This window comes from Mytilus californianus, unplaced genomic scaffold (genome assembly GCF_021869535.1).
Source record: "Mytilus californianus isolate M0D057914Y unplaced genomic scaffold, xbMytCali1.0.p SCAF_3, whole genome shotgun sequence".
Classification (NCBI taxonomy): Eukaryota; Metazoa; Mollusca; class Bivalvia; order Mytilida; family Mytilidae; genus Mytilus; species Mytilus californianus.
In genome coordinates, this window is record NW_026262679.1 from 75,896,531 (window position 1) to 75,922,312 (window position 25,782).

The 25,782-nt window shown below is 30.9% G+C and overlaps 1 protein-coding gene across 2 annotated transcripts in view; it reads right to left on the bottom strand.

The window, feature by feature from the left end:
* Positions 1-1,544: 1,544 nt before the first annotated feature.
* The window catches only part of LOC127733239 (coiled-coil domain-containing protein 186-like), a 37,904-nt gene continuing 13,666 nt past the window's right edge, over positions 1,545-25,782 (bottom strand). The window contains exons 3-19 of one of the 2 annotated variants that reach the window (XM_052242554.1): positions 23,636-23,768; positions 22,914-23,042; positions 21,955-22,167; positions 21,446-21,565; positions 20,054-20,158; positions 18,908-19,006; positions 17,863-18,092; positions 17,185-17,365; positions 15,899-15,973; positions 14,617-14,701; positions 13,598-13,677; positions 12,929-13,126; positions 12,213-12,370; positions 11,729-11,798; positions 9,584-9,607; positions 7,049-7,198; positions 1,545-5,022 (exon numbers count right to left, since the gene is read on the bottom strand). In XM_052242554.1, the coding sequence (XP_052098514.1) occupies positions 4,933-5,022; positions 7,049-7,198; positions 9,584-9,607; positions 11,729-11,798; positions 12,213-12,370; positions 12,929-13,126; positions 13,598-13,677; positions 14,617-14,701; positions 15,899-15,973; positions 17,185-17,365; positions 17,863-18,092; positions 18,908-19,006; positions 20,054-20,158; positions 21,446-21,565; positions 21,955-22,167; positions 22,914-23,042; positions 23,636-23,768 (2,140 nt within the window). In that variant the 3' untranslated portion in view covers positions 1,545-4,932. The remainder of the gene's footprint in view (positions 5,023-7,048; positions 7,199-9,583; positions 9,608-11,728; positions 11,799-12,212; positions 12,371-12,928; positions 13,127-13,597; positions 13,678-14,616; positions 14,702-15,898; positions 15,974-17,184; positions 17,366-17,862; positions 18,093-18,907; positions 19,007-20,053; positions 20,159-21,445; positions 21,566-21,954; positions 22,168-22,913; positions 23,043-23,635; positions 23,769-25,782) is intronic. The other variant, XM_052242555.1, reaches the window with a different exon arrangement.

Genomic DNA, 25,782 nt, shown 5'->3' on the forward strand with positions numbered 1-25,782 from the left:
ATGAGCAACAGAATGAGTGCAACATGTGGAGCAGGATCTGCTTACCCTTCCAGAGCACACGAGATCACCCCTGATTTTTGGTGGAGTTAGTGTTGCTCAATCTTGATTTTTTATGTTGTGTTTTGTTTTATGTTTTTGCCATGGCATTGTCAGTTTGTCTTTGACTATTAAATACATTTCTTATCAAATGTTCCAGATTCAGAAAATTCCTCGTTCAAAATAGTTTTTTTTATGCCAAGACCCCTGTACATTTTTTATGTATCATATATTATTACAATTTAGAGTTTGAGTTACATTTTAGTTGAACTTTTTTGTACTGCTGACTATTAAGACTGGGGAAAAAAATCACGAAATGGGAGTTTTCTCTGCTGTTGAAAACCACTCCAGATAAGAGTTGAAATATGGAATTTATTTAGTTTTTCAATTTTTTGTATATGTCGGATAAAAAGCTGCAACACTTTTTCTTCTTTTTTTTTCAGTTTTGGTTTGATCTAAAGATTAGGCTAAGACTAGGATTGAAGTCTAGTCCAGTTTTTATCTGCATGAAGTTCAAAAAGTCATTATGTATATCATTTTGGAGGTTCAGCTGGTTGTCAAGTTAAACATTTTTCAGCAGGGAAGCCCTGTGATATTTTTTTCCTGGATGGGGTTCTTAAAAATTTAATTCATTGCGACAGATTGAATGAATGTAAATGACATAAACTTTATCTTATTCTGAAAGGGGGAACAAGCTTGAGCATATATATATATATATATATATATATATGTTATTGCAGCTACAGGTATTGGATTCCCCTCAAAGCCATTAACACATTTGGAATCCAATTCAGAAACAAACTGGTTAGTTATTCCCAATAATTAGCTGGATTTGGATCTCTTAATAAAATTGCTAAAAAACAAATACGATGTTTTTGGCAACCATTAATGATTTGAATCCTATTAAGATGTACTGTCAAAGGAGGATATTTTTGAACAAATTTGAATGCAACTTTATTTCAATGCAAAAATGACTGAAAAGCAAGCCTAATTACTGCACTTGAATAGGTGATTTTTGCTGACACCAACCAATGGATCCATTAAAATATCTCCTTCTGAGATTGTAAGTTAAACTGTGCTGGAGATATGAATTCAATTCTAAGAATTAAAGCCATGCACATCCCAGTAACCAAATTTAAATGGGAATCATATGTGCTCTCTTTGATGCATTCTAACACCAAGTTATATGTTTGCAGGTCACATATTTTCCTAGAACTGAACTGTGACATAAAACAGAATCGGAGGTTGTCTTTGTTTATATTTGTGTTTTTTTTTACTTTTATTGATTGAATGTTGATGTCAGACATATCTTTGGTAGTCTGTTTCGAAATTTACAACTTGTGTGTAGACTTGAGAAAATTTAGAGCTTAACACAGGTACTGGAAAGATGTATACCTCAATCTTTTGAATTTAGTACACTGTAATTAAGATTTGCATTTTTTGAAAACAACCTGTAGTTAGTTCTTTTTCCAAGGGAATAAAACTTGAATTAAATACACAACAATCACTTCTTTTAACATTTTATGTTTCTTATCACATAAATTATTCCATAATGGAAAATAAAATAACATCCATAAACAACTTAACATGTAATCTTTTCATTCACACATGAAATTAAACTATAACAATTCTATAAAACAACAATTTTAAATCATTTTTTTTTTATCCAAGTCAAAAATTTAGACTAGCTATTTTTTCTCTGGCAATTTATTAATTAGGAAAAGAAAATTCCTTTTCAAAATGTGACTGAAGCTTTCATTTACAACTTGTAAAAAAATCTCCTGTAAAATCATTTGCAATCACTTTTCTATTTTACAACTTGCCGCAAACATCAGTCAATAAATCTATTTTACAGAGTATTTATATGTAACTGGCAAAAAAGCAAAAAAACAACAACGAAGTAATGGCTGTAAAATATCAGTATCGAACAAAAAAAATTGATAAAAAATTGTAGTTTTTATTGCAAATATTGTTAATAGACAACAATACAGAACAGAGTAAACAGAAGAAGATAAATAAATACACTTAACATCAAAAATGGATTTAAAGATAATCTGTATAGGGCATACATCAATAAATATTATATCTGTATAGGGTATACATCAAGTAGCCTGATAAATATATAATATTAGGTCAACGTCAGAAAAATATCAACTTTTTGTATGAGGCTTAGAAACTATATCTAATATTGTTTTTATACTACAGCTACAAATGGCTACAATTAAAGTTATTGAAATACTAACAAAAATACAATTTATTTTCCATCCCTAAACGAACCCTAGACTGAAGAAAAGTGATGTGGCATGAAATCAACATTGCTCGAAATATCTCTTTGTTACTATATTTGGTAAATAAAGACAATCAGAAGTGTTTTAACTGCAGTATAAATATCTTTATAGGGTAAAAAATTGTTAATTATTTTGTATATGAGAGACATCATCGTTTTGTATATGAGAGACATCACCAATTTATCTTTAATAAAACTAACAACCTTTTAACATTGCAAAAAACATTTTGGGGTTCCAACTTCATATTTGGAATAAAACAGTTTTTCCAAGCTGATTACATAAATATTATGATCACAGCCATCTGCTTAACAAATCACAAACATCAAATCCTTCTTTTCTAGTTTTAATGATTCATTTCTTACGGTGGATTTCACAAAGAAACCATTTTGCAATGCATGGTTTAAATATATGTAAATTGCCTTAAAATTATGTATGCAAGCAATTCACAAAATAATTTCTGATATAATTTTATAGCTTGATATATAATATTAAAATTTCATTTTATCAAATCATGGAGCACCAAAAAAAATCAGTATACATTGAATTTCATATATTTTTTGTGAGGTAGGCACTCTTCATTTATACTCTTTCACACAATATTATTATTCTAGGTCATCATTCCTTTAAAACAAATATAGAATTTTGAGGTGATATTTCTACAGATATCCTGTTTTCAAAGCACTTCAAAGCACTTGCATGTTACCATGTATACATATTTCAACTGAATAATCCTTGTTTAAAAACTACAAGGTTGTAACCCAATAGTATACATTTAAAGAATAGAGAAAAATGGTAAAATAAATTAAAGAATAAAGAAATAAGAAACCCCCCATCCAGACCCTCATACATAAAAAGTGATAACCGGAATTGCTAAAAAAAAAATACTGCACAGTACAATAGACAATCAACATCATACCCCTTTGAAAAGAAGGTTCACCTATAAATTATAAATGTACAAATGGAATTTTCTGATAAATTTCTTATAGGATGTTGTTACATGTAAGACATACTTATGATCCCTTTACACTGTTACTTATTATTTAATCATATATAGACAAAACAATTCTATGTGGCCCTGTTTACTCACCAGCTACTTTTAAAATACTATACATATTCAGTTTAATTAAATTATACACATTTTTTATTGCACATTTATTCTTAGAATTCAAACATATTCACAAAACATATATAACAATATATACATATAATCTATCTCAATATTGTCTGAAAATAGCTTCAAATATATACTCCTTGATAAGGAAACAATTTAAGAAATTTTGTGTAGCCATTATAATGATATGCATAATATTCATTCAAGTTGTCTTTAAATTGTTTCCTTTCACGATTAAATATACATATATTACTTTTTTGTTCAAACACACTATCAGTAAGAAATTCAAAATGCTAATAGTCATATGAGATTAATCTGCCTAGTTTGCAAAAGAAGTTTATTATAAATACATGAGAATATTTGCATTTGTTTCATACTGGTAATTTAATTTGATTTGTATGAACTTTATATATATATTCATTTCAATCCATATTTGCAAATTTTCAGTTTAAGCTTTATTATTTAAGATAAATAATAATAAATTATAAAGAAAAAAGAGTATATATATCATAAGTAATTTTTAGTGTTTCCCATCAGAATATAACTAAATAATCAGAATAATTCTTTTTTTTTTCTTTTCAAAAGAATTGCATGGAAAATAAAAGAGATTGGCTAGGTCATATAATTTTCATCTACAAATTTATAGTTCAAGTTGTACAGAAATATGACTAAGAAAAAATATGACGTATTCATCAACCCAATATATATGCAAATTACGATTAGTGATCATACATGATAATATCGGAATGTATTTTTCCTTGTCAATCCATTATAAATGGAAACCTCTATATTTTAAACCCTCAATAAAATCTGAATTTTCTGATTATGGTCAAAATCTAGTCCAAGCAGATCCATGTTAGAGCTAAAAGAGATTAAAACCTCTTTTTCTTTATAATGATTTGTTTTAAATTAAAGATTAGTAAAAATTCTATGATCCAATTTAAATAATCAATACTCATATATAAAATATTCAAAATAAATTGCATCAATTGCTTTTTTTACATTGACCAATAGTAAATCCATATTCATGAACTTTAATGATACCAATTATTCATTGTTGGAGGAAAAACTATACACCTGTCCAATGTAAACATGAAATTTATTCCTAAATAGACAGGCTTCACTTCAAGTGGAAATTTTAATTGGTCAATATGTTGCAATCAGTATCAATAAATTTTATCATTTTCTTTTTGTATGAAAATAAAATATGTGGTCTCAATTTTTAACAACTGATCATTACTACTGGTATTTGTTATTATAATTAAACACTGTAAGATACCTAGTATGCGAATCAATTACACATTGTAAATTCATCACAAATAAATAAATAAAATTCTGCATGCATCCATAAAATTACAGACTAGCTAGCATTGTCAAATTGCATCAAATACTCTTCATGACCATTGTGACACAATTTACTTTCAACAGATGATTGGCAGGAGGCGAAAGGTCTTTAGTGAAGTGTCAAACTTTGTTTATTTATGACTATTGCTAATATCATCTTTTCTGTTTATCAAGTTGTATTTGTATTTTACGATTTTCCTGAGAAAGTCTTGATATTTCTGCTCCAAGTGTATCTAAACTTTCCTACAACAGAGAAGCACATAGGTAAAACAAATTTCAGATACAATACAACTGCAAAAACAAACTTGCAAGATTTAACAAAACTAATAAACTTTTGATAAGCAGCTTTGAAGTCTTGTAACTGTTGAAAAGCATCAGATATTTATATTGGTAAGAGAATGTCTTCTATTCCTGAGTGGTGCACAGCAGAAAACAAGACGGCATAAACTAGACAAGAGTGCACACGCTGAAATGTCTCGCCTTCTTTACTAATCACTGATATTATGTTGATAGTCCTTAATATAAAGCTTTATTACAACTGTCACATAAACTTAACATTAACCAAGAAAACTAAACATTGACCAATGAACCATGAAAATGAGGTCAAGGTCAGATGAACCATGCCAGGCAGGCATGTACAGCTAACAATTTTTCCATACAACAAATAAAGTTGACCTATTGCTTATAGTTTAAGAAAAACAGACCAAAACACAAAAACTTAACACTGAGCAATGAACTGTGAAAATGAGGTCAAGGTCAAATAAAACCTGCGCGACTGACATATAGATCATAAAATATTTCCATACACCAAATATAGTTGACCTATTACATATAGTATTAGAAAAAAAGACCAAAACTCAAAATCTTAACTTTGACCACTGAACCATGAAAATGAGGTCAAGGTCAAATGACACCTGCCAGCTAGACATGTACACCTTACAATCATTCCATACACCAAATATAGTAGACCTATTGCATACAGTATAAGAAAAACAGACCAAAACACAAAAACTTAACTATAACCACTGAACCATAAAAATGAGGTCAAGGTCAGATGACACCTGCCAGTTGGACATGTACACCTTACAGTCCTTCCATACACCGATTATACTTGACCTATTGCTTATAGTATCTGAGATATGGACTTGACCACCAAAACTTAACCTTGTTCACTGATCCATGAAATGAGGTCGAGGTCAAGTGAAAACTGTCTGACGGGCATGAGGACCTTGCAAGGTACGCACATACCAAATATAGTTATCCTACTACTTATAATAAGAGAGAAATTAACATTACAAAAAACGTTAACTTTTTTTTCATGTAGTCACTGAACCATGAAAATGAGGTCAAGGACATTGGACATGTGACTGACGGAAACTTCGTAACATGAGGCATCCATATACAAAGTATGAAGCATCCAGGTCTTCCACCTTCTAAAATATAAAGCTTTTAAGAAGTTAGGTAACGCCGCCGCTGCCGGATCACTATCCCTATGTCAAGCTTTCTGCGACTCGACAAAAAACTGACATGTCAGGAAGAGCCCCACGTGCACATTTTTGTGTGAGGCACAGAAACAGATATGAAAATAGATACCAACAGATACTTCTAAAATGGAAACCAGCAGATAATTCCTTCAATTCATGATATATATCCTACATTCTGGATATTAAAATTGGTTGAATTTAAGCACTTTGAATGTATTCATATTTTTGGTGACAATTTTGAAAAGTGCTGTTGATCAGTACAAATAAATTTTGAAATCTTAATTTTCCTTATTCAGGAAATCATCTTCTACATATACACTGTACAAAATTTTATCTGCATCAAATCCATAAATTTAAGGTTTGCATTTACAAAATTGTTGAAAGGCAGATGGACAGAAGGTCAAAATGAAAATTATACTTTTGCATCCTAGTTGTGGGGCCCTAATGTATAAAAATTCTTACATAATATATAGCCGTTCAAATTTCCAGAAACATAATTTCCTTACGATTTGATATATCAGGATAATTATTTATATATAATCTCTAATATTTTAAATTAGATTTATGATTCAGTTCATGTCATATTTCAACAACATGTTCTGTTTACAAGGATATCTGAAGCTACCGGTTTATATCAAGAATGTGTTACTTTCAAGGTCATGTTTTAAAAATATCTGTAAATTCCAGCAGATCACAAAACAAAGTTGCCAAAGTCAAATTTTGTTTTTTTATGTTCTCTATATAACATTCCCCATAACTGCCTGTTGACCTTCAAGATGACTCACCTTCAATGTCATATTTTTCAGTAATGTGTCCTCCAACACTGCTTGTAACTTCCTGTTAATTTCCAGTGATAATTCTAATGTCATTGATCCATCTGTTTGATGAGAACTATATACAGATCCCATTATACTGTGCTTCTTTGCTAACTCTGCCTGAAATCAGATTGAAAAGTTAAATGGGCAGTTGATAAAATGTGGAGTATGGAAATCATACATAATAAAATCCTTCCTGTAACAAAAAAAAACATTTTTATAAGAGTCAGTCACCCCCTTATTCCAGAATTTTATAGACTGGATTCAAATATTTCCAAAATTCCCAAAAATAAAGAAAAATAATAAAAGGTTACATTTGACAATGCGCAGCAAGATTTGTGTTGAAAAAAATGTGCAGTGGAAATTCTTCATAAGAATTTTTCAACTGTTCCCCATTATTAAAATTAGTAAAGGAACGCTTCATTAGAAATAAATTTGTTATCTTTGTGCAATCAGGGGTGTACAGAATTTAACCCCAATATAAAATTCTGTACATCTATGATTACACCAAGATACTGTAAACCAACTAATTTTCACGACTTTCATGAGTAGAAAAATAACGTGAATATAAATTGTCGCGATTATGTAAAACTTTGAAGTTTCCTTATTCAACTACCTCAAGCAAATTTGAAAAATAAGTTGGTTTACAGTATCTAATATTATCCAATTATCCATAAATTGACATTTCAAAGAAGAATAATTATGCAGGAGAGATAACATTCATAAAATTTGAAATGAGTTCATAATGGACACTCTAAATGATATATGCAATGCTGTTGAAAGATAAAATGAAATACCCAAGTCTTATGGTGAATAATACTATAGTACAGTGAAATATGAAATGAAATAAGGTTAATGGTACTACAGTGAAAGCACAACACCAGAGGAAGTCAATATTTATTTATTCATGCAGCATCTTACTACAAGGACAAAAGTTAATATCAGTATCATCTGTTTAATTATTCTGATTGATAAAACTAGTAATTCTAGCAGCAATTTGTAATATCTGTATAATATATTTACATAAAGCTATTGATATTTGCATTGATGTTTTGCATGCCTGCAATCCTTAATCCCAGACTACTTTTATGTGTGGAGACCCAAGTTTCGTCCATAAGGATGTTTTTTTTTGTTTTAAGCTTTGAATTTCCTTGAACAATTCTATTTTCTATGTGTATCAGCTTATTAGTTCAAAACTAAACAAATGGGATATAGCATTTACTTAAAGAAGAAGCACTTCTAGGACAAGATATTCCAAAAATTCAATTATTGTACATTTCTGTATTAAAGTATACACTCATTTATATGTTTTTTTTTCCAACAGTAAATGTATATTACTGGGAGGTGAGCATGAAATCCAAACAGAACAGAAAAACAAATTCTTATAGTTGCACTTTCAAATATGAACTGAGTATAACAAATGTTATAAAAGTGTCATCAAATAACTGTTCAACAATTGATAACTCGAGACCCTCGTAAAAAATTATCCATTTTGCACAAAGATCGAATTACAAAGTTTATCAAAATTTGTAACTCCTACTGCTTAACAATACATTTCAAAGGGCCAGTAAAGTAACTTCAAGTAAGGAAGAAAATACATCAGCAGAATTTCATCTAGAAATGGATACAATGGTAATATATTGTTTATAAAAGGTCGTATTTTATATGAATATAAGTTCAGTATAGAAGACGGAAATAAACAAGATACGGAGTAACAACAAAGCCTTATTAGGAGAAATATATTAATGTTGCCAAAAGTATAGTTGGATGTTAATACAGTTTATAACACCTAACAGCTTCATGTAATTTGTCTACAATCTACCAATAATTCTCTTTATTCTACTGAAGCATTTCCTATAGCATTGCAAAACTTGACAAACATGTACAGAAAAATTTACCAAGACATTCAAGCCATTCGATTAAAAAAAATTGCATGCAAGATAAAATGAAACTTGTAGGTAATCTACATACCATCCAATTAATCCCAACAATATCCATATGTTAGTGAAGAAAGAATTTCCATACAATGAATTTTACTTCTCAAGGAATAACTACAAGACGTTAGTCAACCAATACAACACACTTTTCCATCTATTTCACACAATAAGGAACATCTGTTTCATGCATTACTTGCACACATGCCTTGTGAGAGCACATGTTTGACACAACAGGGCAACAAAATTTTAGTTTTTATTTCCAAACTTTTAGGTCTCTACAACACTTATATTTTGTCATTCATTACATTTATAGTAACTACACTAAACTCTGGACACAATAGGAACAGCTTAAATCAAATTTATAACCTACAGTCCTACACTACAAAAAATATGCAACTACAAAATAAACTTTTTTATCTAAATTTTGTTGAATCTACAATAAAAACAATCGTTGGGCATAAATAACAACATTAAAACTATTAATCATGCAAACTGTCCTTTTCATGCTTTTTGATCTTTTGACATTTGACCTATACATGAAGCTGTACAGGTCACATGGTTACGTTACCTTAGATAAATTCCTCTGATGTTGCTAAAACACATGAAGCAAAGGGTACAGATAATGACATGCATAGTGTCCAGTATCAGTCATGCAGATGTCTAGGCTATGACAGTCAATTATTGAGTTGAAGCAGAAACCAGTTATCTATTCAATTATTGAGTTAAAGTAGAAACCAGTCATCAGTTTACTCATATTCTTGCAAGTCATCAGTTCTATTTATCTGATGAAAATTGTTATCTGCTTAAACTAAAAATTATCAAAGAAAACAGATCCAAACTTATTTTTACTCAACTGATAATGAGTAATTTTCATTTCAACATCAATTAATTTTTAAAAAGGTCTTGCTGTCTGTAGTAAAATTTGCCATTTGTAAGAAAATTGGTTAATAGATTAACAGCTTGTGTTGTAAAGCTTTCTTCAATGATGTTATAGATAAATAGCAAAAAAGCATAAAAATACTGTAGCAACATTTAATTTGGTACATTGTTTTTGTTTAAAGAATCACCATTTTAGAACGCTTTTTTGCAGATTTATCATCTATATTGCTATAAAATTATACTTTTTATTGAAACAATTGTTCATAAAATTTATGTTTCAGATGGATATTCTTTTGATGAAGTCATCAGAAATAAATAATCAACTTTTTTACATTCATTATATACAATATTATGTTGCTGCTAAAAACATTGTGATTAATGAATAATATATTATAGATATTTATCGAAAAGTTAGTGGTCTTCACCATATTTATTTTTTGTCATACAGACTTCCCAATTTTTTATTATACAGTCAAATATCCATTGCTTGACATTAATGGAATGAAAGATAGTATCATATCATGGAAGCTTTGTATAAATGGATTTAAAATATGCACACACCAAAAAGACGCTAAAATGAGCAATTAATTCTTGTCTATTTCTTAACATCAAAACATACCATCAAAACAATATTTCCAGAAAATACCTGCTTGCAATTTGAAACAAATTTAAATATTACAGGATGTGTTACAAAATATTGAATAAAATGCTTCACTAAGCGCAGCCTGATACGACCGCAGAGGTCGAACCCTGAACAGTTGGGGCAAATTTGGACACAATATTCAAGCTTGATACTGTCTGAATTTGGATTGTTATCAAATTTTGACATAATATAGGTTTCTGACACAAAATAAATTTGGTCAAAGATCTTACAAATCCATTGCGCAATACTGAGGAATTGAAGATTTCTTCTTAAACCTTTTCAAAAATTCGAAATTTAAAAAATTTTGAAAAAAAAATATGAATCCCTGAAAAAAAATTGGAAAAAAATCCCCCCCCCCCTTTTTGAAACCCCCCTTGAGCAATAACCCCAAAACTCAATCCCAGCCTTTCCTTTGTAGTATGGAACCTTGTAGTACAATTTCAGAGAGATCAATACACTGACACAAGTTATTGTCTGGAAACTAGAAAAATGCTTGTTTTTGGCACTTTTTTGGCCCCTAATTCCTACATGTTTGGGGCAATTAACCCCAAACTCAATCCCAGCCTTCCTTTTGTTATATGGAACCTTGTGGTACAATGTCAGAGAGATCCATACACTTACACACAAGTTATTGTCTGGAAACTAGAAAAATGCTTGTTTTTGGCCCCTTTTTGGCCCTTAATTCCTAAACTGTTGGCCCCCATAACCCCTTAAAATGAATCCCAACCTTCTACTTGTGGTATTAAACATTGTGGTACAATTTCAGAGCAATCGAAATACTTATACACAAGTTATTATCCTGAAACTAGAAAAATGCTTGTTTTGGGCCCCTTTTTGGGCCTCTAATTCCTAAACTGTTGGGACCATCATCCCAAAAATCAATCCCAACTTCCTTTGATGGTATTGAACCTTCTTAAAAAATTTCATACAGATCCATTCACTTAAACTAAAGTTATTATTAAAACCAATGTGTCTTCGGACGACGACGCAGACGACAACATCATACCATTATACAATCCCAAAAAAAATTTTGCGGTCATATAAAAATGGACAGCTTTCTTGCTTCATGAAAATGTGCTGATATTTCTCTGATAACATGCCAATGAGACAACAATCCACCAAAGTTCAAATGACGTGGATATAAGCAATTATAGGTCACTGTACCGCCTTAGGCTATTAATCGAGATATACCTTGCTGACGTCTGCTGCCTCTGCTGTGAACATTCCACTGTCTTCTCGTAATGCATACATCTGTATTATTCTATGAGAAGAAAAAAGTTTATGTCAAAGTAATAAACTTCTACCGTAATTTATCCTATTATTCTAAAAAAGAAAATTTGTTCATAAGAAAGTCAGTAACTCCTTTCTTAACATACTATACCAATATATACATGTATATATAACAGTATGGATGAAAAACTAATTTAACATGCTATAGTACTATTTTAAACTCCTACATATTGGTGAACACAATCAAAATGGGGAAATTACAACATGTTTGATTTTATAGAATTTAAGCATTATAATTCATCAGAGAGAAAAAAAAACCAGCAACAACGTAACATTAATAACTCTTGTAACATTGTAGCAAAAGCATTCAAAAACTATTAAACGTCTTTCTATGTACAACTGTTTTGAATTTTAGATAAAATTTTGTTTACCAAAAATAACATACTTATTTTTCTTTTGTAGCTCATCAACCAGCTGGTGAGCATGATCTTCCACAAATTCAATCTTTTCATTTCTACGAGCTAACATTCGTTGTAATTTGACGATTCTCTCTATCAGTACTTGTTTATCTGGTTCTACTTGTTCTGTTATTACTGGATATTCCTGGGCAAAAAAAAATAACATGGATTATTTTCTAGAGCCATATATGACTTCTTGATAATATACATTTATAATCTTCTGTGAAGGCTAAATTTTATATGGGCTTTCGTTTTATGCTGTTTAGTCTGTGTTCAAATGAATAGATGTTTTCTGTATATTCTATATTGCACACTGTTTCAAGATCTCGATAAAATAGACCCTGTTCTGGAAGACTGGACTGCCCTAATGTATTATATGGTACTTGTTTGACTTGAAGGTGATAAATACCCTACCAGCTCTGTAAGACTGGACTGACTGTATGAAGGGGCCATACTTGTTCTACTCTAAGGTGATAAATATCCCATCTGCCCTGTAGGACTGGATGTCTTTTTTGTATGGGTCGTAATTGTTCTACTTTAAGGTGATAAATACCCTACCTGCCCTGTAGGACTGGAACTCTTTTTAGTATGGGGCGTACTTAATAGACTTGAGGGTGGTAATGACCCTACCTGCCGTGGAGGACTGAACTGCCTATATGTATGGGGCCATACTTGTTCGACTTGAAGGTGATAAGAACCCTACCTGCTCTGGAGGACTGGACTGCCTGTATGTATGAGTTGGCACTTGATGAGGTTGTGGATTTGGTCCATCACCATTAGTAAGAGTATTTAGGGAACCAGTGGAGCTGGTACGAGATCCAAGACTTGCACTGTCCTTTTCTCCATTGGCTTCAAACGTTTCAAGTTTCCTTCTTGCTTGCTGTAACTGCCTTGTTAAATCCTTGAAGTAAAAGATATAATGTTTTAATGTATAGAATATATATAAGTTAATGCAAAATGCATTTATCTTTTTCATTCAGTATGAATTCCACAGTATTTCAGCTGTGGTGAACTTTATTTAAACTAAAAAACTGTTATAAGTCATTTCAGTTAATAATATTAGGGAAAATCTACTTTGTAGACTACTCTATGAAATAAAGACATTTCTATACTGTAAAGCATGGTTTATACATATATCTTACTGTAAATCATGGTATATACTGGTTTTGTTGATTCATAATGTATAATCTGACAAGATTTTTATTATCATAGACATCTCAATGTGCACTGGACAGCATTTAAGAAGCAACACGATTAAGGGGCTCAATTAATTTCCTCTATTCACTTAAAAGAAATCCAAGAAATCAACTTTTCCTATGTGTTGGTCAGTTCTTAAGAAAATACTAAAATAATAAATCTGAATAATCAATACCTTCATGCTGTTGACATGCTTTCTCTTTAAGGTTTTAATCTCATCTTTTTCATCATCAATTCTTGTTGACAGTTCATCAACTGAAACAAATGTTAAATACTTAATGGGGACAAATATCTATATGAAGACATACAAGAAGTAGAAGACTTCAAGAGGGTAAAAAAAAAAAGACAAATTTGTGTATTATCAATTGAACATGACAGCTAAGAACATAATGTACAACTGAGGGGGAAATCGAGAGGGGAAGTTGTAACATGAATTTTATTTTGCCAAATCCTATTTCATGTATATAATAGGATTTTTCAAAATAAAATTCATGTTATAACCTCCCCTCTCCATTTGAAGATGGTGGTAGATAATTTAACGATGGCTTGAATCTTTGACAATGGCGGAAGATAATTTATCAATTGCGGTGCACCACCATAAAACAGATTATGGAGACCCCTGTGAATGTATGACAGAATATGGTAATAAACCATCCCTTTGGATCTCATCTCCATTAATTGTGAATATTAATGTGAATTTCCATTTTTGGAATGTTACATTTACTTGATCATGTTTATAATGTCCTTAATAAGCATACATCAAAGTTATCATAAAAGATGTTTATTTTTCACAAGACACCCAAAATAATACTTTTTTTTGTACATAATTTGGTAACAATTTGTCAATTTTCAATTACTTTCCTTTGCCATTCAAGATATGGCATAAATTTACTGATAAGTGTACTTCAATGAGTTTACAGATGCTTTTTTGTTTTGATGATGACAAAGGGGATTTCATTCCAGAGAAATTATTAAAGTTTGTGTGCGTTTCTTAAGTTGTTTAGTATATAAGAAAACTTTCCCCCATACATCATTCTTTCCCTTTCTCAAAAATGTATGGCCATAAAAATGTCATCTCTTATAAAAAATAACGAAACAAAGCAAACAATACAAAAAATTGATCTAAAAAAAAAGTTTATCAGCAAAGTAAATTGAGCCAGTTTTTCTGAGAATATGACATGTTTTTAATGTTACCTTTCTTAGATTTTTCATTAAATTTTTCTGTCAGCTGTCTTATTTCTTGTTGACTTTTAGTGGTAACATCTGATAATCTGTGAGACTGAAAAAGAGACAATATTTTGAAAGCTAAGACTAATAAATGAATGACTCGATGGGCAAACATTTCATCCATAAGACAACCATCATATACAAGTTGTTCAGATGGGAAGGGATTGCAAAGGGTAGGGTCTGCATGTTTAACCTTTTGAAGCATTACAAATAAGGCTAATTCTTTTCAACCCAAATAAAAGTGTGGTAGTGTATAAACACAACCCAATATATTACACAAACACATTTGTGTATCCTAACCTAACGTGGCAATCTCCCAGAAAACTGATGAAGAGTGTGCATATCTATGATGAGTTTTTATATTACCTCCCATCTAGGGACATTTTGGGAAGTTTGTAGATCAATCCTCGTGGAACAGCCAACAGAACTAAGGACCTTGGACAATTTCATTTCAACATTAAATTTCATGCTGCGTAAGCTACATGTAAACTTCTATTCATAGTCATTTTGCAATTAAACTGTATAACTGTTGTTTTGTATTATTATCTGAATAATTGTGCTTGATCACATTTATAACTTTGTTATATTTTAATATAAATAAATTTGGTGTATTTACTGTCTTCTGATTGGTTAAAAGTATTACCTTTATTTTCAATGTTGTCAATTTTTATGGAGACACGCCCACTCTGACGTTGTGTATTCATACGCCAACATGTGTGTACGTTGTTATTGTTAATATAAATAATATAAAAAGCTCTTTGAGCCTTATCTTTGATAGAAATTTATTTATAATGAATGACAATTATTTATTTTGAATTTATTGAACCATAAAATTAATTTTTGACTCTTCACATTTTACATAATCCGCTTCGCGGATTATTCAATGTGAAGAGTCAAAAATTAATTTTATGGTTCAATAAATTCAAAATAAATAATTGTCATTCATTAACACAATGTAATAAAGTAATTTAATTACTGTGGATTCATTTTTATTTGTGGGATACCAACTTTTGTGGATTTAGTGGGTATAGGTGAACCACAAATCTAAAAGAAATACGAGTTTCTATAGGCTTGTAAGCTGACCTCTGTAAAACCACCAAATCAAATATCCACAAAAACGTGATTTTTCCTCAATCCATGAAAATTGGTAAATAAAACGAAAGTAAATGAATCCACAGTATCATATATTGCTGATAAATTTCTAAATAATTCTGAAGATTTTTTTATGCAGCAAAGCATAGTCACCTACCAGTTCATCTAAGTTGCTTTCTTTGGACTGGAGATCCATCTTTTGACTTTGCACTTCAACTGACAAGGCCATCACCTATCAAACAGAACAATATTTATTCTCCATAGTATGATTAATTATGCTTAACAAGCATTCTGTGAGTATTGCATGGCAATACATAGTCCCCTACCGGTTAAAAATTCATTGTCATGGAATGAAATTCTAACTTGATCTATAACTTGTCATGGTGTAAACTACATAAAAATATCAAGTCAAAATCTTCAAGCATGACGAAAAAAACTGTTGAAAACTGATTATTTAAGTGAATTTTCTATGTCCAAAGACCATAACTCTGCACAAAATCATCAGACCGGAACAAAATTCCAACTTGATCTGTAACTTGTCATGATAAAACTATATACTAATTATCAAATCAATATCTTCAAGAATGACAAACAAACCTACCACTAAATTCTTCAAACAATTTACCAAAGAAAAGGAAAAAAATCCAAAATGTCATTTTGCCTTTTAAAAAATGAGTTATTTCCCTTTGAACAGAAAACTACTAATTAATAAGTATTCATCAAAAATTTAATTCTAGGGAAAGGGCTTTTACTGAACAAATAGAAAAGCTAAAATCGTGAAAATTAAGCTTGACCTGTAACTTGTCATGTTAAAACAATAAACCAAATATCAAATCAATATCTTCAAGCATGAAGAAAAAAAGTCCGGAAAACTGATTTGCCGGACTGACAGATGGACAGATAGACGGACAGAGTGCAAACCTAAAGTCCCCTTCGACTTCGTCGGTAGGGGACTAATAACACTACAAAACTCAAATCAATATTGACTCTGACGAATGTGGTTTAAAATAAAACATGATGACATTGGAGCTATAATTATGTGAATTAGCTCAACCCAATATTTCGCTTACTGAATTAATCTGGATCAAGTTAATCTGCATTATCTCAAGTGTAACTGCAACAATATGAGTAAACGGTCACTTAAAAAAAAAAAGAGCTACTTTTAAAAAGAGGAAAATAGAAGCAATCGAGGTAAATTTCTGCACAGCATGTAGAAAAGGATCTGCAATTTAAATTTAATAGACTACTACAAGGTCATTTGTTCTTGAACATCAAATTCACAACCTAAAGCAGATTTTTTTTTATTATTGGATAAATTTCCAATATTTTATTGAGAAAAAATGTTTAACTGGTAGTTTTACTTGTAAGTTCTTCTTTATATGTTAACATTACCTTATCATTGATGACAGATTTTTCGTTAGTTCTTCTTAACATTAACATTACCTTATCATTTAAGGCAGAATTTTCTGATTGAAGTTCAGCATTCTTAGATGATAGTTTATCCGTTAATTCTAATTTTTCAGATTCTCTCCTTCGACACCCTTCCATTTCTATGCTTAAATCTTTATTGCTAATTTTAAGTTCTGAGACTTCTGCATCCAGTGAGGCTATTGTATTTTGTGCTCTGAAAAAAAAGAGAAATTTTGTTTAATATCATCTACAAAAGATTTCCTGGTTTCCAATATAAAAATCATTATTATATATTACCTAAATCTCAATTACTTGAAAAAAATACAACCAAATTATTATAAGTAGTAACATCCTTAAATCATCGATAAAATAATGCCTCTATGAAATATATCATCAGTTTAGTAAGACTATATGCTATATTTTATCTCCGAATTAGTAAGTGGGCAAAATATTATGTTGTTTCACAGAGAAACCTGGAAAACCTTTACACAGTAAATGGAATTTCCTTAAGATCTTAACTGTTCCAAGAATTAAGTATTTGGGAAAATTGTATTTCTGACATTGTACCTCAGAGATACCTCATAAATATCTTTAATGGTAGATTTAGATCTAGACATTTGTTATAAGTACATAAATAGAAGTACCTTGTACAAACTATACTGAGCTGAACTTTTCCCTACATTTACCCAAAATATCACTATTTAATCTTACCTTTTGAAATCTGCTTGTAATTGAACCATGTGTTCAGTTTTATCTTGTAAAGATTTATTTTCTGTTTTCTGTTTCTGTAGCATATGTTTAAATTTATTTAATGTTTCCTCATCTGTTTTATGTTCCTCCTCCAAACACATGGTTTTATCTTGGTATGTATGAAGTTCAGACAGTGTCTCACGATGTTTTATCTTTAACTGCTCCAGTTCCTTCATGGCTGTTGTATATAACTGTAAACAAATAAACATTAATTTATTGGTTATTTAGAAATTTTGGTAAACTTCTACAAGCAGTCATTTAATTTTGATGAATTGGTACAACATGGCTGATGCCAATAAACTATTTTAACAGTTTACATCTTTGATTAATTAGTTTTTTTCTGCATGGCATATGCAATGGTAACCTTTGAAGTTTATGTGTTTTTAACTGGAATGGATCTTGGGCCAATTAGTTGTTATCTGGAATGGTATTACAGTTTACAGCAATTAACTATTTCTTGAATGGTTTTTATCCAAAATCAATGAGAAAGGATTTAAAAAACTTTTTCTGGATAGCATTTTCTTAACTGTATATGGTAGAGAATGATTCTAAAATAAATTCAATACTGCTTTGTAGATTACTGAAAACAATATTACTTTCTTCAATATGAAACAAAGTATTCAGGAAAACTATAAACAATGAAAAATGAAAAAAAATAACCTTTACAAATTTGGTGTGTCAAAAGTGCTTTTTTAGATGAACTATCATATAAAGGAACTCTCAAACCCCAAATTTGAAATGCATCTAAGGTCTACTTTGGATGGGGTAGTTCAAACCTTAGTAATTTCTTAATAATTTCTACATTAATCAACAGACAAATTAAGAAATGTATGTCATAAAACATGTCAGTACCAATGCACTGACTACTGATACTCTCTGGGACTAGTAGTCCACCAGCAGCAGTATCTCACCAGTGATAGAAAATGAAAATCACACTTCATAAATTTAGTGCATTAGAATGTTTCTCTGGATTTACATATATAGACAGACAATAAAAAATATCTACCTCTTCTTTATCTTTATTTTCTGTCTCTTGAAGTAAAAGTTCAGTCTGTTTCTTTTTCAGTTGTTGATCCAGACTGTTGGATTTTATTTCTTCGGATTCCTATAATAATACACACAGTTGTTTTGTGATACATGACTATCCAATTTCAGTTTTATGAATGATGATGATGATGATGGATGACTGCTTAACGTCCAGTGGCAAATTAATATGCATATTCAGGGCGAGAACATGTTAATGTAATATGAATATTAACCCTGCTTTGTACTAGACCGATACGCTGAGCCTAAGTTAAACGTGCTAGTTCACAAGGTAACAGTTTGCAGGAAGACATGTTACCTTACCCGGACACATTATTCTGACTCCGAGCCGACCAGTCTTTGCTCTTACTCTCAAATGCTGTGTGCTTAGCAGAGAAGCAGCAAATACCAATTTTAAAGTCTTTGGTTTGACCCGGCCAAGGTTCACACCCACAACCTCCCGCACTCAAGGTTTTATGAATGAACTGCCCTGGTTGATTTGGGGTCTTTGGGAAAAACATGTCATAGGACATTGTGACATGAAGATATTTGCATTTTGATGTCATATCTTTCTGAGAAAACCAATTACTTGGAAGATCGCGATTTCAACATGAAGGAATTTCGACAAACTTATGATAATTTTTTTAATATCTATATATGAGTGTTTACATTATAATGGGCAAAATATTTGTAGGAGATTAATACAGTACATCTATATTTATATACATGTAATTGTATAGATTTGAAGATACCACAATGAATCTAGGTATTTTCGTTTGTATAAAAAAACAATCCATTACAGGATGAATAAAAATACTATCCCATTTTTTCCAGGTATTACAACTGATAAACTGTTAATTCAGAACTTATTGCGTTCATTTAATATTGCGATTTTTAAAGAATGAACATCAATGCAAGATTAATTATTGTAATTAACAGTAAATGCTGCATTCAAAATAAGCTATCAAATTTTAAATTGCAAGGTTTTATATTTGCAATACCTATTCCGTTACAATTTATGCAATAATAAAAACGGTGCAAAAATTTCTGAATTTACAGTATTTGAACACAGAACATATTGTTATTTTGGTTTGATTCAAAACAAATGGATTAGAATTTAAAATCATACCTGGTAAGTTTTAATAATTTCCTGACAATTCCTCCTGATTTGTTCTGTTTCTTCCTTGGCTTCTTTTAGTCGCTGATTTATTTTCTCTAAATTTGCTTTTGTTTCCTTTAATAATCAAAATATTAATATCAAAAGCACTTGTTTATTTGACTTACATATTAAGATAGATATTCAATAGATAATGGATGTGTTATTTTATCTATTATGCAAATATTTACCATTGAGAGACCCACTTAAGTGTAAAATATTATACATACATTGATTAGCTGTATTTCCTACAATCTTCCATGTCATTTTATAATTAAAATAAACCAAGTTATCTACCTTCATTTTACCTGTTTGTTTACAATTGATGGACTTTATTGTTTATGTCTAATTTTTTGGATTAAATTGAAATTTGATGCTTATTTGCTATCCCCAACCGTACATCAATACAATTGTAAAATTTTACCAATGGAGAAAAAAGAATTTCAATAACACTTTTTTTTGAAAAATGATTTTTATTGCAAATTACAACTGAACCATAATGGGTTGTACCTTGCTTCCTGGCCTAGCAAGCCACTATCAACTCAATTTACTTTAATGTTGTGCAGTTTATTCTGAGCCCATTTAATGCTAATCTTACCTTGTGACCACCCAATTCAGCTCTCAGTTTATTCTGACCCCATTTAATGTTAATCTTACCTTGTGACCATCAAGTTCAGCTCTAACTTTATTCTGAACCCATTTAATGCTAATCTTACCTTGTGACCATCCAGTTCAGATCTAACTTTATTCTGAGCCCATTTAATGATAATCTTACCTTGTGACCATCCAGTTCAGCTCTAACTTTATTCTGAGCCCATTTAATGCTAATCTTACCTTGTGAAAGTCCAATTCAGCTCTAGCTTTATTCTAAGCCCATTTAATGCTAATCTTACCTTGTGACCATCCAGTTCAGCTCTAACTTTATTCTGAGCCCATTTAATGCTAATCTTACCTTGTAACAATCCAATCCAGCTCTAACTTTATTCTGAGCCCATTTAATGCTAATCTTACCTTGTGACCATCAAGTTCAGCTCTAACTTTATTCTGAGCCCATTTAATGCTAATCTTACCTTGTGACCATCCAAATCAGCTCTAACTTGATTCTGAGTCCATTTGATATTAATCTTACCTTGTGACCATCCAGTTCAGCTCTAACTTTATTCTGAGCCCATTAAATGCTGATCTAACCTTGTAACCATCCAGTTCAGCTCTAACTTGATTCTGAGTCCATTTGATATTAATCTTACCTTGTGACCATCCAGTTCAGCTCTAACTTTATTCTGAGCCCATTTAATGCTAATCTTAACATGTGACCATCCAGTTCAGCTCTAACTTTACTCTGAGCCCATTTAATGCTAATCTTACCTTGTGACCATCCAATTCAGCTCTTAGTTTATTCTGAGCCCATTTAATTCTGACATCAGATGAAGAAACTTGTTCTTTAAACTTCTCTGCTTCTTTCCTCATAGACTGAGCTTCGCTTGACTGAAATAATAAATAACATGTTTTATAGCCTTATGTTTCCAACTTTGATCCATATCCTACTTAACTTTAGTTAAATATTCTTACTAGCTTCTCACAAGTAAAACCACTTCCGGAGTGTTAAGTTCATTACATTTATAGTTTGTTCCCAACTGAAAAAAGTCTTAAAATTGTGTTTCCTTATGCCTTTTTTTAATGGATAGCTTGAAAAAAAAGAAAACTTGTTAAATTTATATCATTAAGTTCATTAGTATCAGTTATACAGAAATGCAAAAATACAAAGCAAACACAAATTTATCAAAATTCCCATGAGTACATGAATAACAAAGTAGTTGTTTTTGTACATTGTGTAATTATCACAGTTTGATATCTTGTTAATAACAAATACTTACTTTTAAATCTAGTTCATGACCCAGTCGAGTTTTCTCTAACTTCAGATCTTTGATTTTCCCCAACAGCCCATCCTTCTCTTTTGCTGCATCTTTAATTTTAGATTCTAACCTCTCAATAGTCTTCTGAGCACCAATATTATTTTTCTCTGCTTGTGCATATTTAACAACCATTTGATCTTTTTCTGCTACAACCTCCCTGTAAGCTTTTGTCACCTACATTAATGAATAAATCCTTAAATACATGACTAATTAATATTATATGCCTTCTCATAATAAGTTTTCAAAGCATGTCCAGTATTTTCATGCAATTAATACCTTGCTGACTGATTTTGAAATATTTCTGTTGCTGTTTCTTTGACATTTACCAATATTCATTTTTCTCATGGCCAATCCAAATTTCAACCAACACACATTGATAGATAAATGATATTTTCAAAATAAAGATACTTAGATAATGTACAATAAGTTTAACTGAAAGATACCCCTGATACATTGTGTATAAGTGATCAATAAATATGAAGTTACGAATTTGAAAATGCATCACACAGAATAGCATGCTCACGTGAAACTTGATTTGCAGTTTTGGAGAAAATGTGACAAAATTTTCATACATGGCCAGTACATGTATGTGTAAGAATATATATAAGTATTAGGTAAACAGGAAGTTGATGATCAACGAATCTGAAAATGCATAACATAGTATAGAATACTCACTTGAAGCTTGACACCAAATCTCAGGAAGCTCTAAATTGTAGTTCATGAGAAAATGCTCCCAAAATTTAATGGGATGATGGGACGAACTGACATTAACACAGATGGACGGACAGATGTAAACCAGTACACCCCCCTGCTTAAGAGTGGGAGTAATACTGTATAATGAACAGCTTAAAACATTTTTAATGTGACCTAAACAAAATATACAAAAATATACATGCAACAACAATCAATCAAGAAAATACCTGGTCAGTTCTTGACTTTATTTCTACTTGTAGTTCTGTGATTGCCTTTTTTGCTGCTGTATCATGACTGGAGAGTTTGTCCCTTAATCCACGGATTTCCTGTTGTTGTTGAGATATTGTGAACTCCAACTGAAATTAGAAAATGATAAGTCTAACTGACTTTGGTGCAGACACTAGTCCATGTAGTCATCTCACTCATAAGACAACCTCTTCTATGACTATTGAGAAAATGTAGCCTTAAAATTCAAATGGCTTATCATGTAGGGAATTGAATCAAGAAGTAAAATAATATGACTGCACAAGCCTCATACCCTTGAGAGAGGTCTATTCAAAGGCAATTTACAATGTACTTTAAACTGTAAGAAATTTTAAAGAATTAATATGCACAAACACCTGCAAAACGTAAGAAACCGCAGAAAAATTTTCAGGTTGGACATAATACCAATAATTATTTTAACTGTTGAATAAATATTTATATGTTTGTTCAAAAATATATGTATCTTAACTTATGACATAAAAATTATAACTTAATTCTAGTCTTACAAAATTATATACTGATGAAGATTTATTTTCCAAAGTCAAGGTTTATTCTGAGAAAATCGAGCATGATGCTGGAAATCCAAGGGTGGTGCTAAAAATTCAAGGGTGTAGGAGCATGGCTGCAATACCTGTAAATTGCCTGTGGTGATTTCTGGATACTTTTATTTCTGAAATAGACAAACCTCTTTGATCTGTGGTAAATACAGGTCATCAGAGTTATGGTTCCTTGCCCTCTCTACTTCCTTAAGATAGGTGTCTCTTTCCTCTGTAACAGTTTCTAACTTCTTGTGTAAATCTGTATAGTCTGCATTACTTCTAAAAGGTTGATTCATAATTTTATTTTCTTCAACTTAAAGGGGCATTAGCTGTCAAATTCATCTTCACCGATTTGACTCAAATTCTCATATTTGATTTATAACATACTAAAACGTATATCCAAATTACAAACAGTCTAAAATAAACAATTAACAATGCATGTACTCATTAATATGTATCAACATTGCGTGTGTGTTTTTGTCTAGAGTCATCTAATCATATATAATTAACCATCGAGATGACCTACAAAGACGGTCATATAATCCAATATAAACATAAATATAAATATAAACAGAAAGCGTCCACGTGCAATTGGATTTTTCTAGGTCTGTTTGATTTCATATTGTAGGTTAAAAAGTATGTTTATCATCGATTTTACCCGTGTAAGAATGATTTTTTTGTGGATCTAAATCAGTCATCCTTGTTTCACTTTCAATGTTGACATTCTTTTCCTTTTAATAGTTGGATACATGCTTAACCCATCTCCAGCTAAGGGGTTAAATTAAAGGTCACATGAATACGGATTCAATGAGGTCGAATTATTCACTTGCAAGTGAATAATTCATCAACAATGTTTCTTATCTTATTTTGACAATATTGAACCAAATTTGCTGCTAAAAGTGAATAAGTATTTCTTTATATCACTTTCATTAATGATTAAACAAAAAAAAATCATATTTTAATTTTCTTATATCTTGTAGCTAATGCCCCTTTAAGTACTCAATTCACAAAACAACTGAAACAATTGAAAATTTATTTTATACTCGAGATATTTCAGGAGGTGTTTTCTATTCACTGTATATCATGCATTTGTCGTGTATATTGACCTCTAGATGTCTTCTGATTATTTGCTTCTTTTTTTTGTCAAAATTCTTGGTAACTTTGATAGTCTTTGTCAGTCAGGGGTACAATTTATTCACTACTTTTTATAAACTCATGGCAATTTAGATCTTGACATAATGTAATAAAATGCTCCGCAGGGCGCAGCTTGATACGACCGCAGAGGTCGAACCCTGAACAGTTGGGGCAAGTATGGACACAACATTCAAGCTTGATACAGCTCTGAATTTGGATTGTGATTAAATATTTGACACAGCATAGGTTTCTGACACAGAATGAATGTGGTCTAAGAACTTAAAATTTTTAAATTGGACATTCACCTATTATGGTCCAATATCCAAAATCTAAATACATGGTTAGATTCAGCATATCAAAGAACCCCAAGAATTCAATTTTTGATGAAATCAAACAAAGTTTTATTTTAGACCCTTTTGACCTCAATGTGGACAAAGTTGATAACGGGGCCCAAAAATCAAAAATCTAAATACATGGTTAGATTCAGCATATCAAAGAACCCCATATATTCAATTTTTGTTGAAATCAAACAAAGTTTGATTTTGGACCCCGATTTGGACCAACTTGAAAACTGGGCCCATAATCAAAAATCTAAATACATGTTTAGATTCAGCATATCAAAGAACCCTAAAAATTCAATTTTTGTTAAAATCAAACTAAGTTTTATTTTGGACCCTTTGGACCTTAATGTAGACCAATTTGAAAACGGAACCAAAAATTAAGAATCTAAATACACGGTTAGATTCGGCATATCAAAGAACCCCAATAATTCAATTTTTGATGAAATCAAACAAAGTTAAATTTTGGACCCTTTGGACCTCAATGTGGACCAATTTAAAAACGGGGCCCAAAATCCAAAAACTTAATACACGGTTAGATTCAGCATATTAAAGAACCCCAAGAATTCAAGAATAAAACCCCATTGAAATTGATCAAGAAATAAGCAATTTATACGAAGTATCTTCTTTTGCACAATACTGTGCAATTGAATATTTCTTGCTATTGCGCAATACTGTACAATTGACAATTTCTTGCTATTGCGCAATATTGTGCTATTGGATATTTCTTGCTATTGCACAATACTGTGCAATTGAAGATTTCGTGCTATTGCGCAATACTGTGCAATTGAAGATTTCTTGCTATTGTGCAATACTGTGGA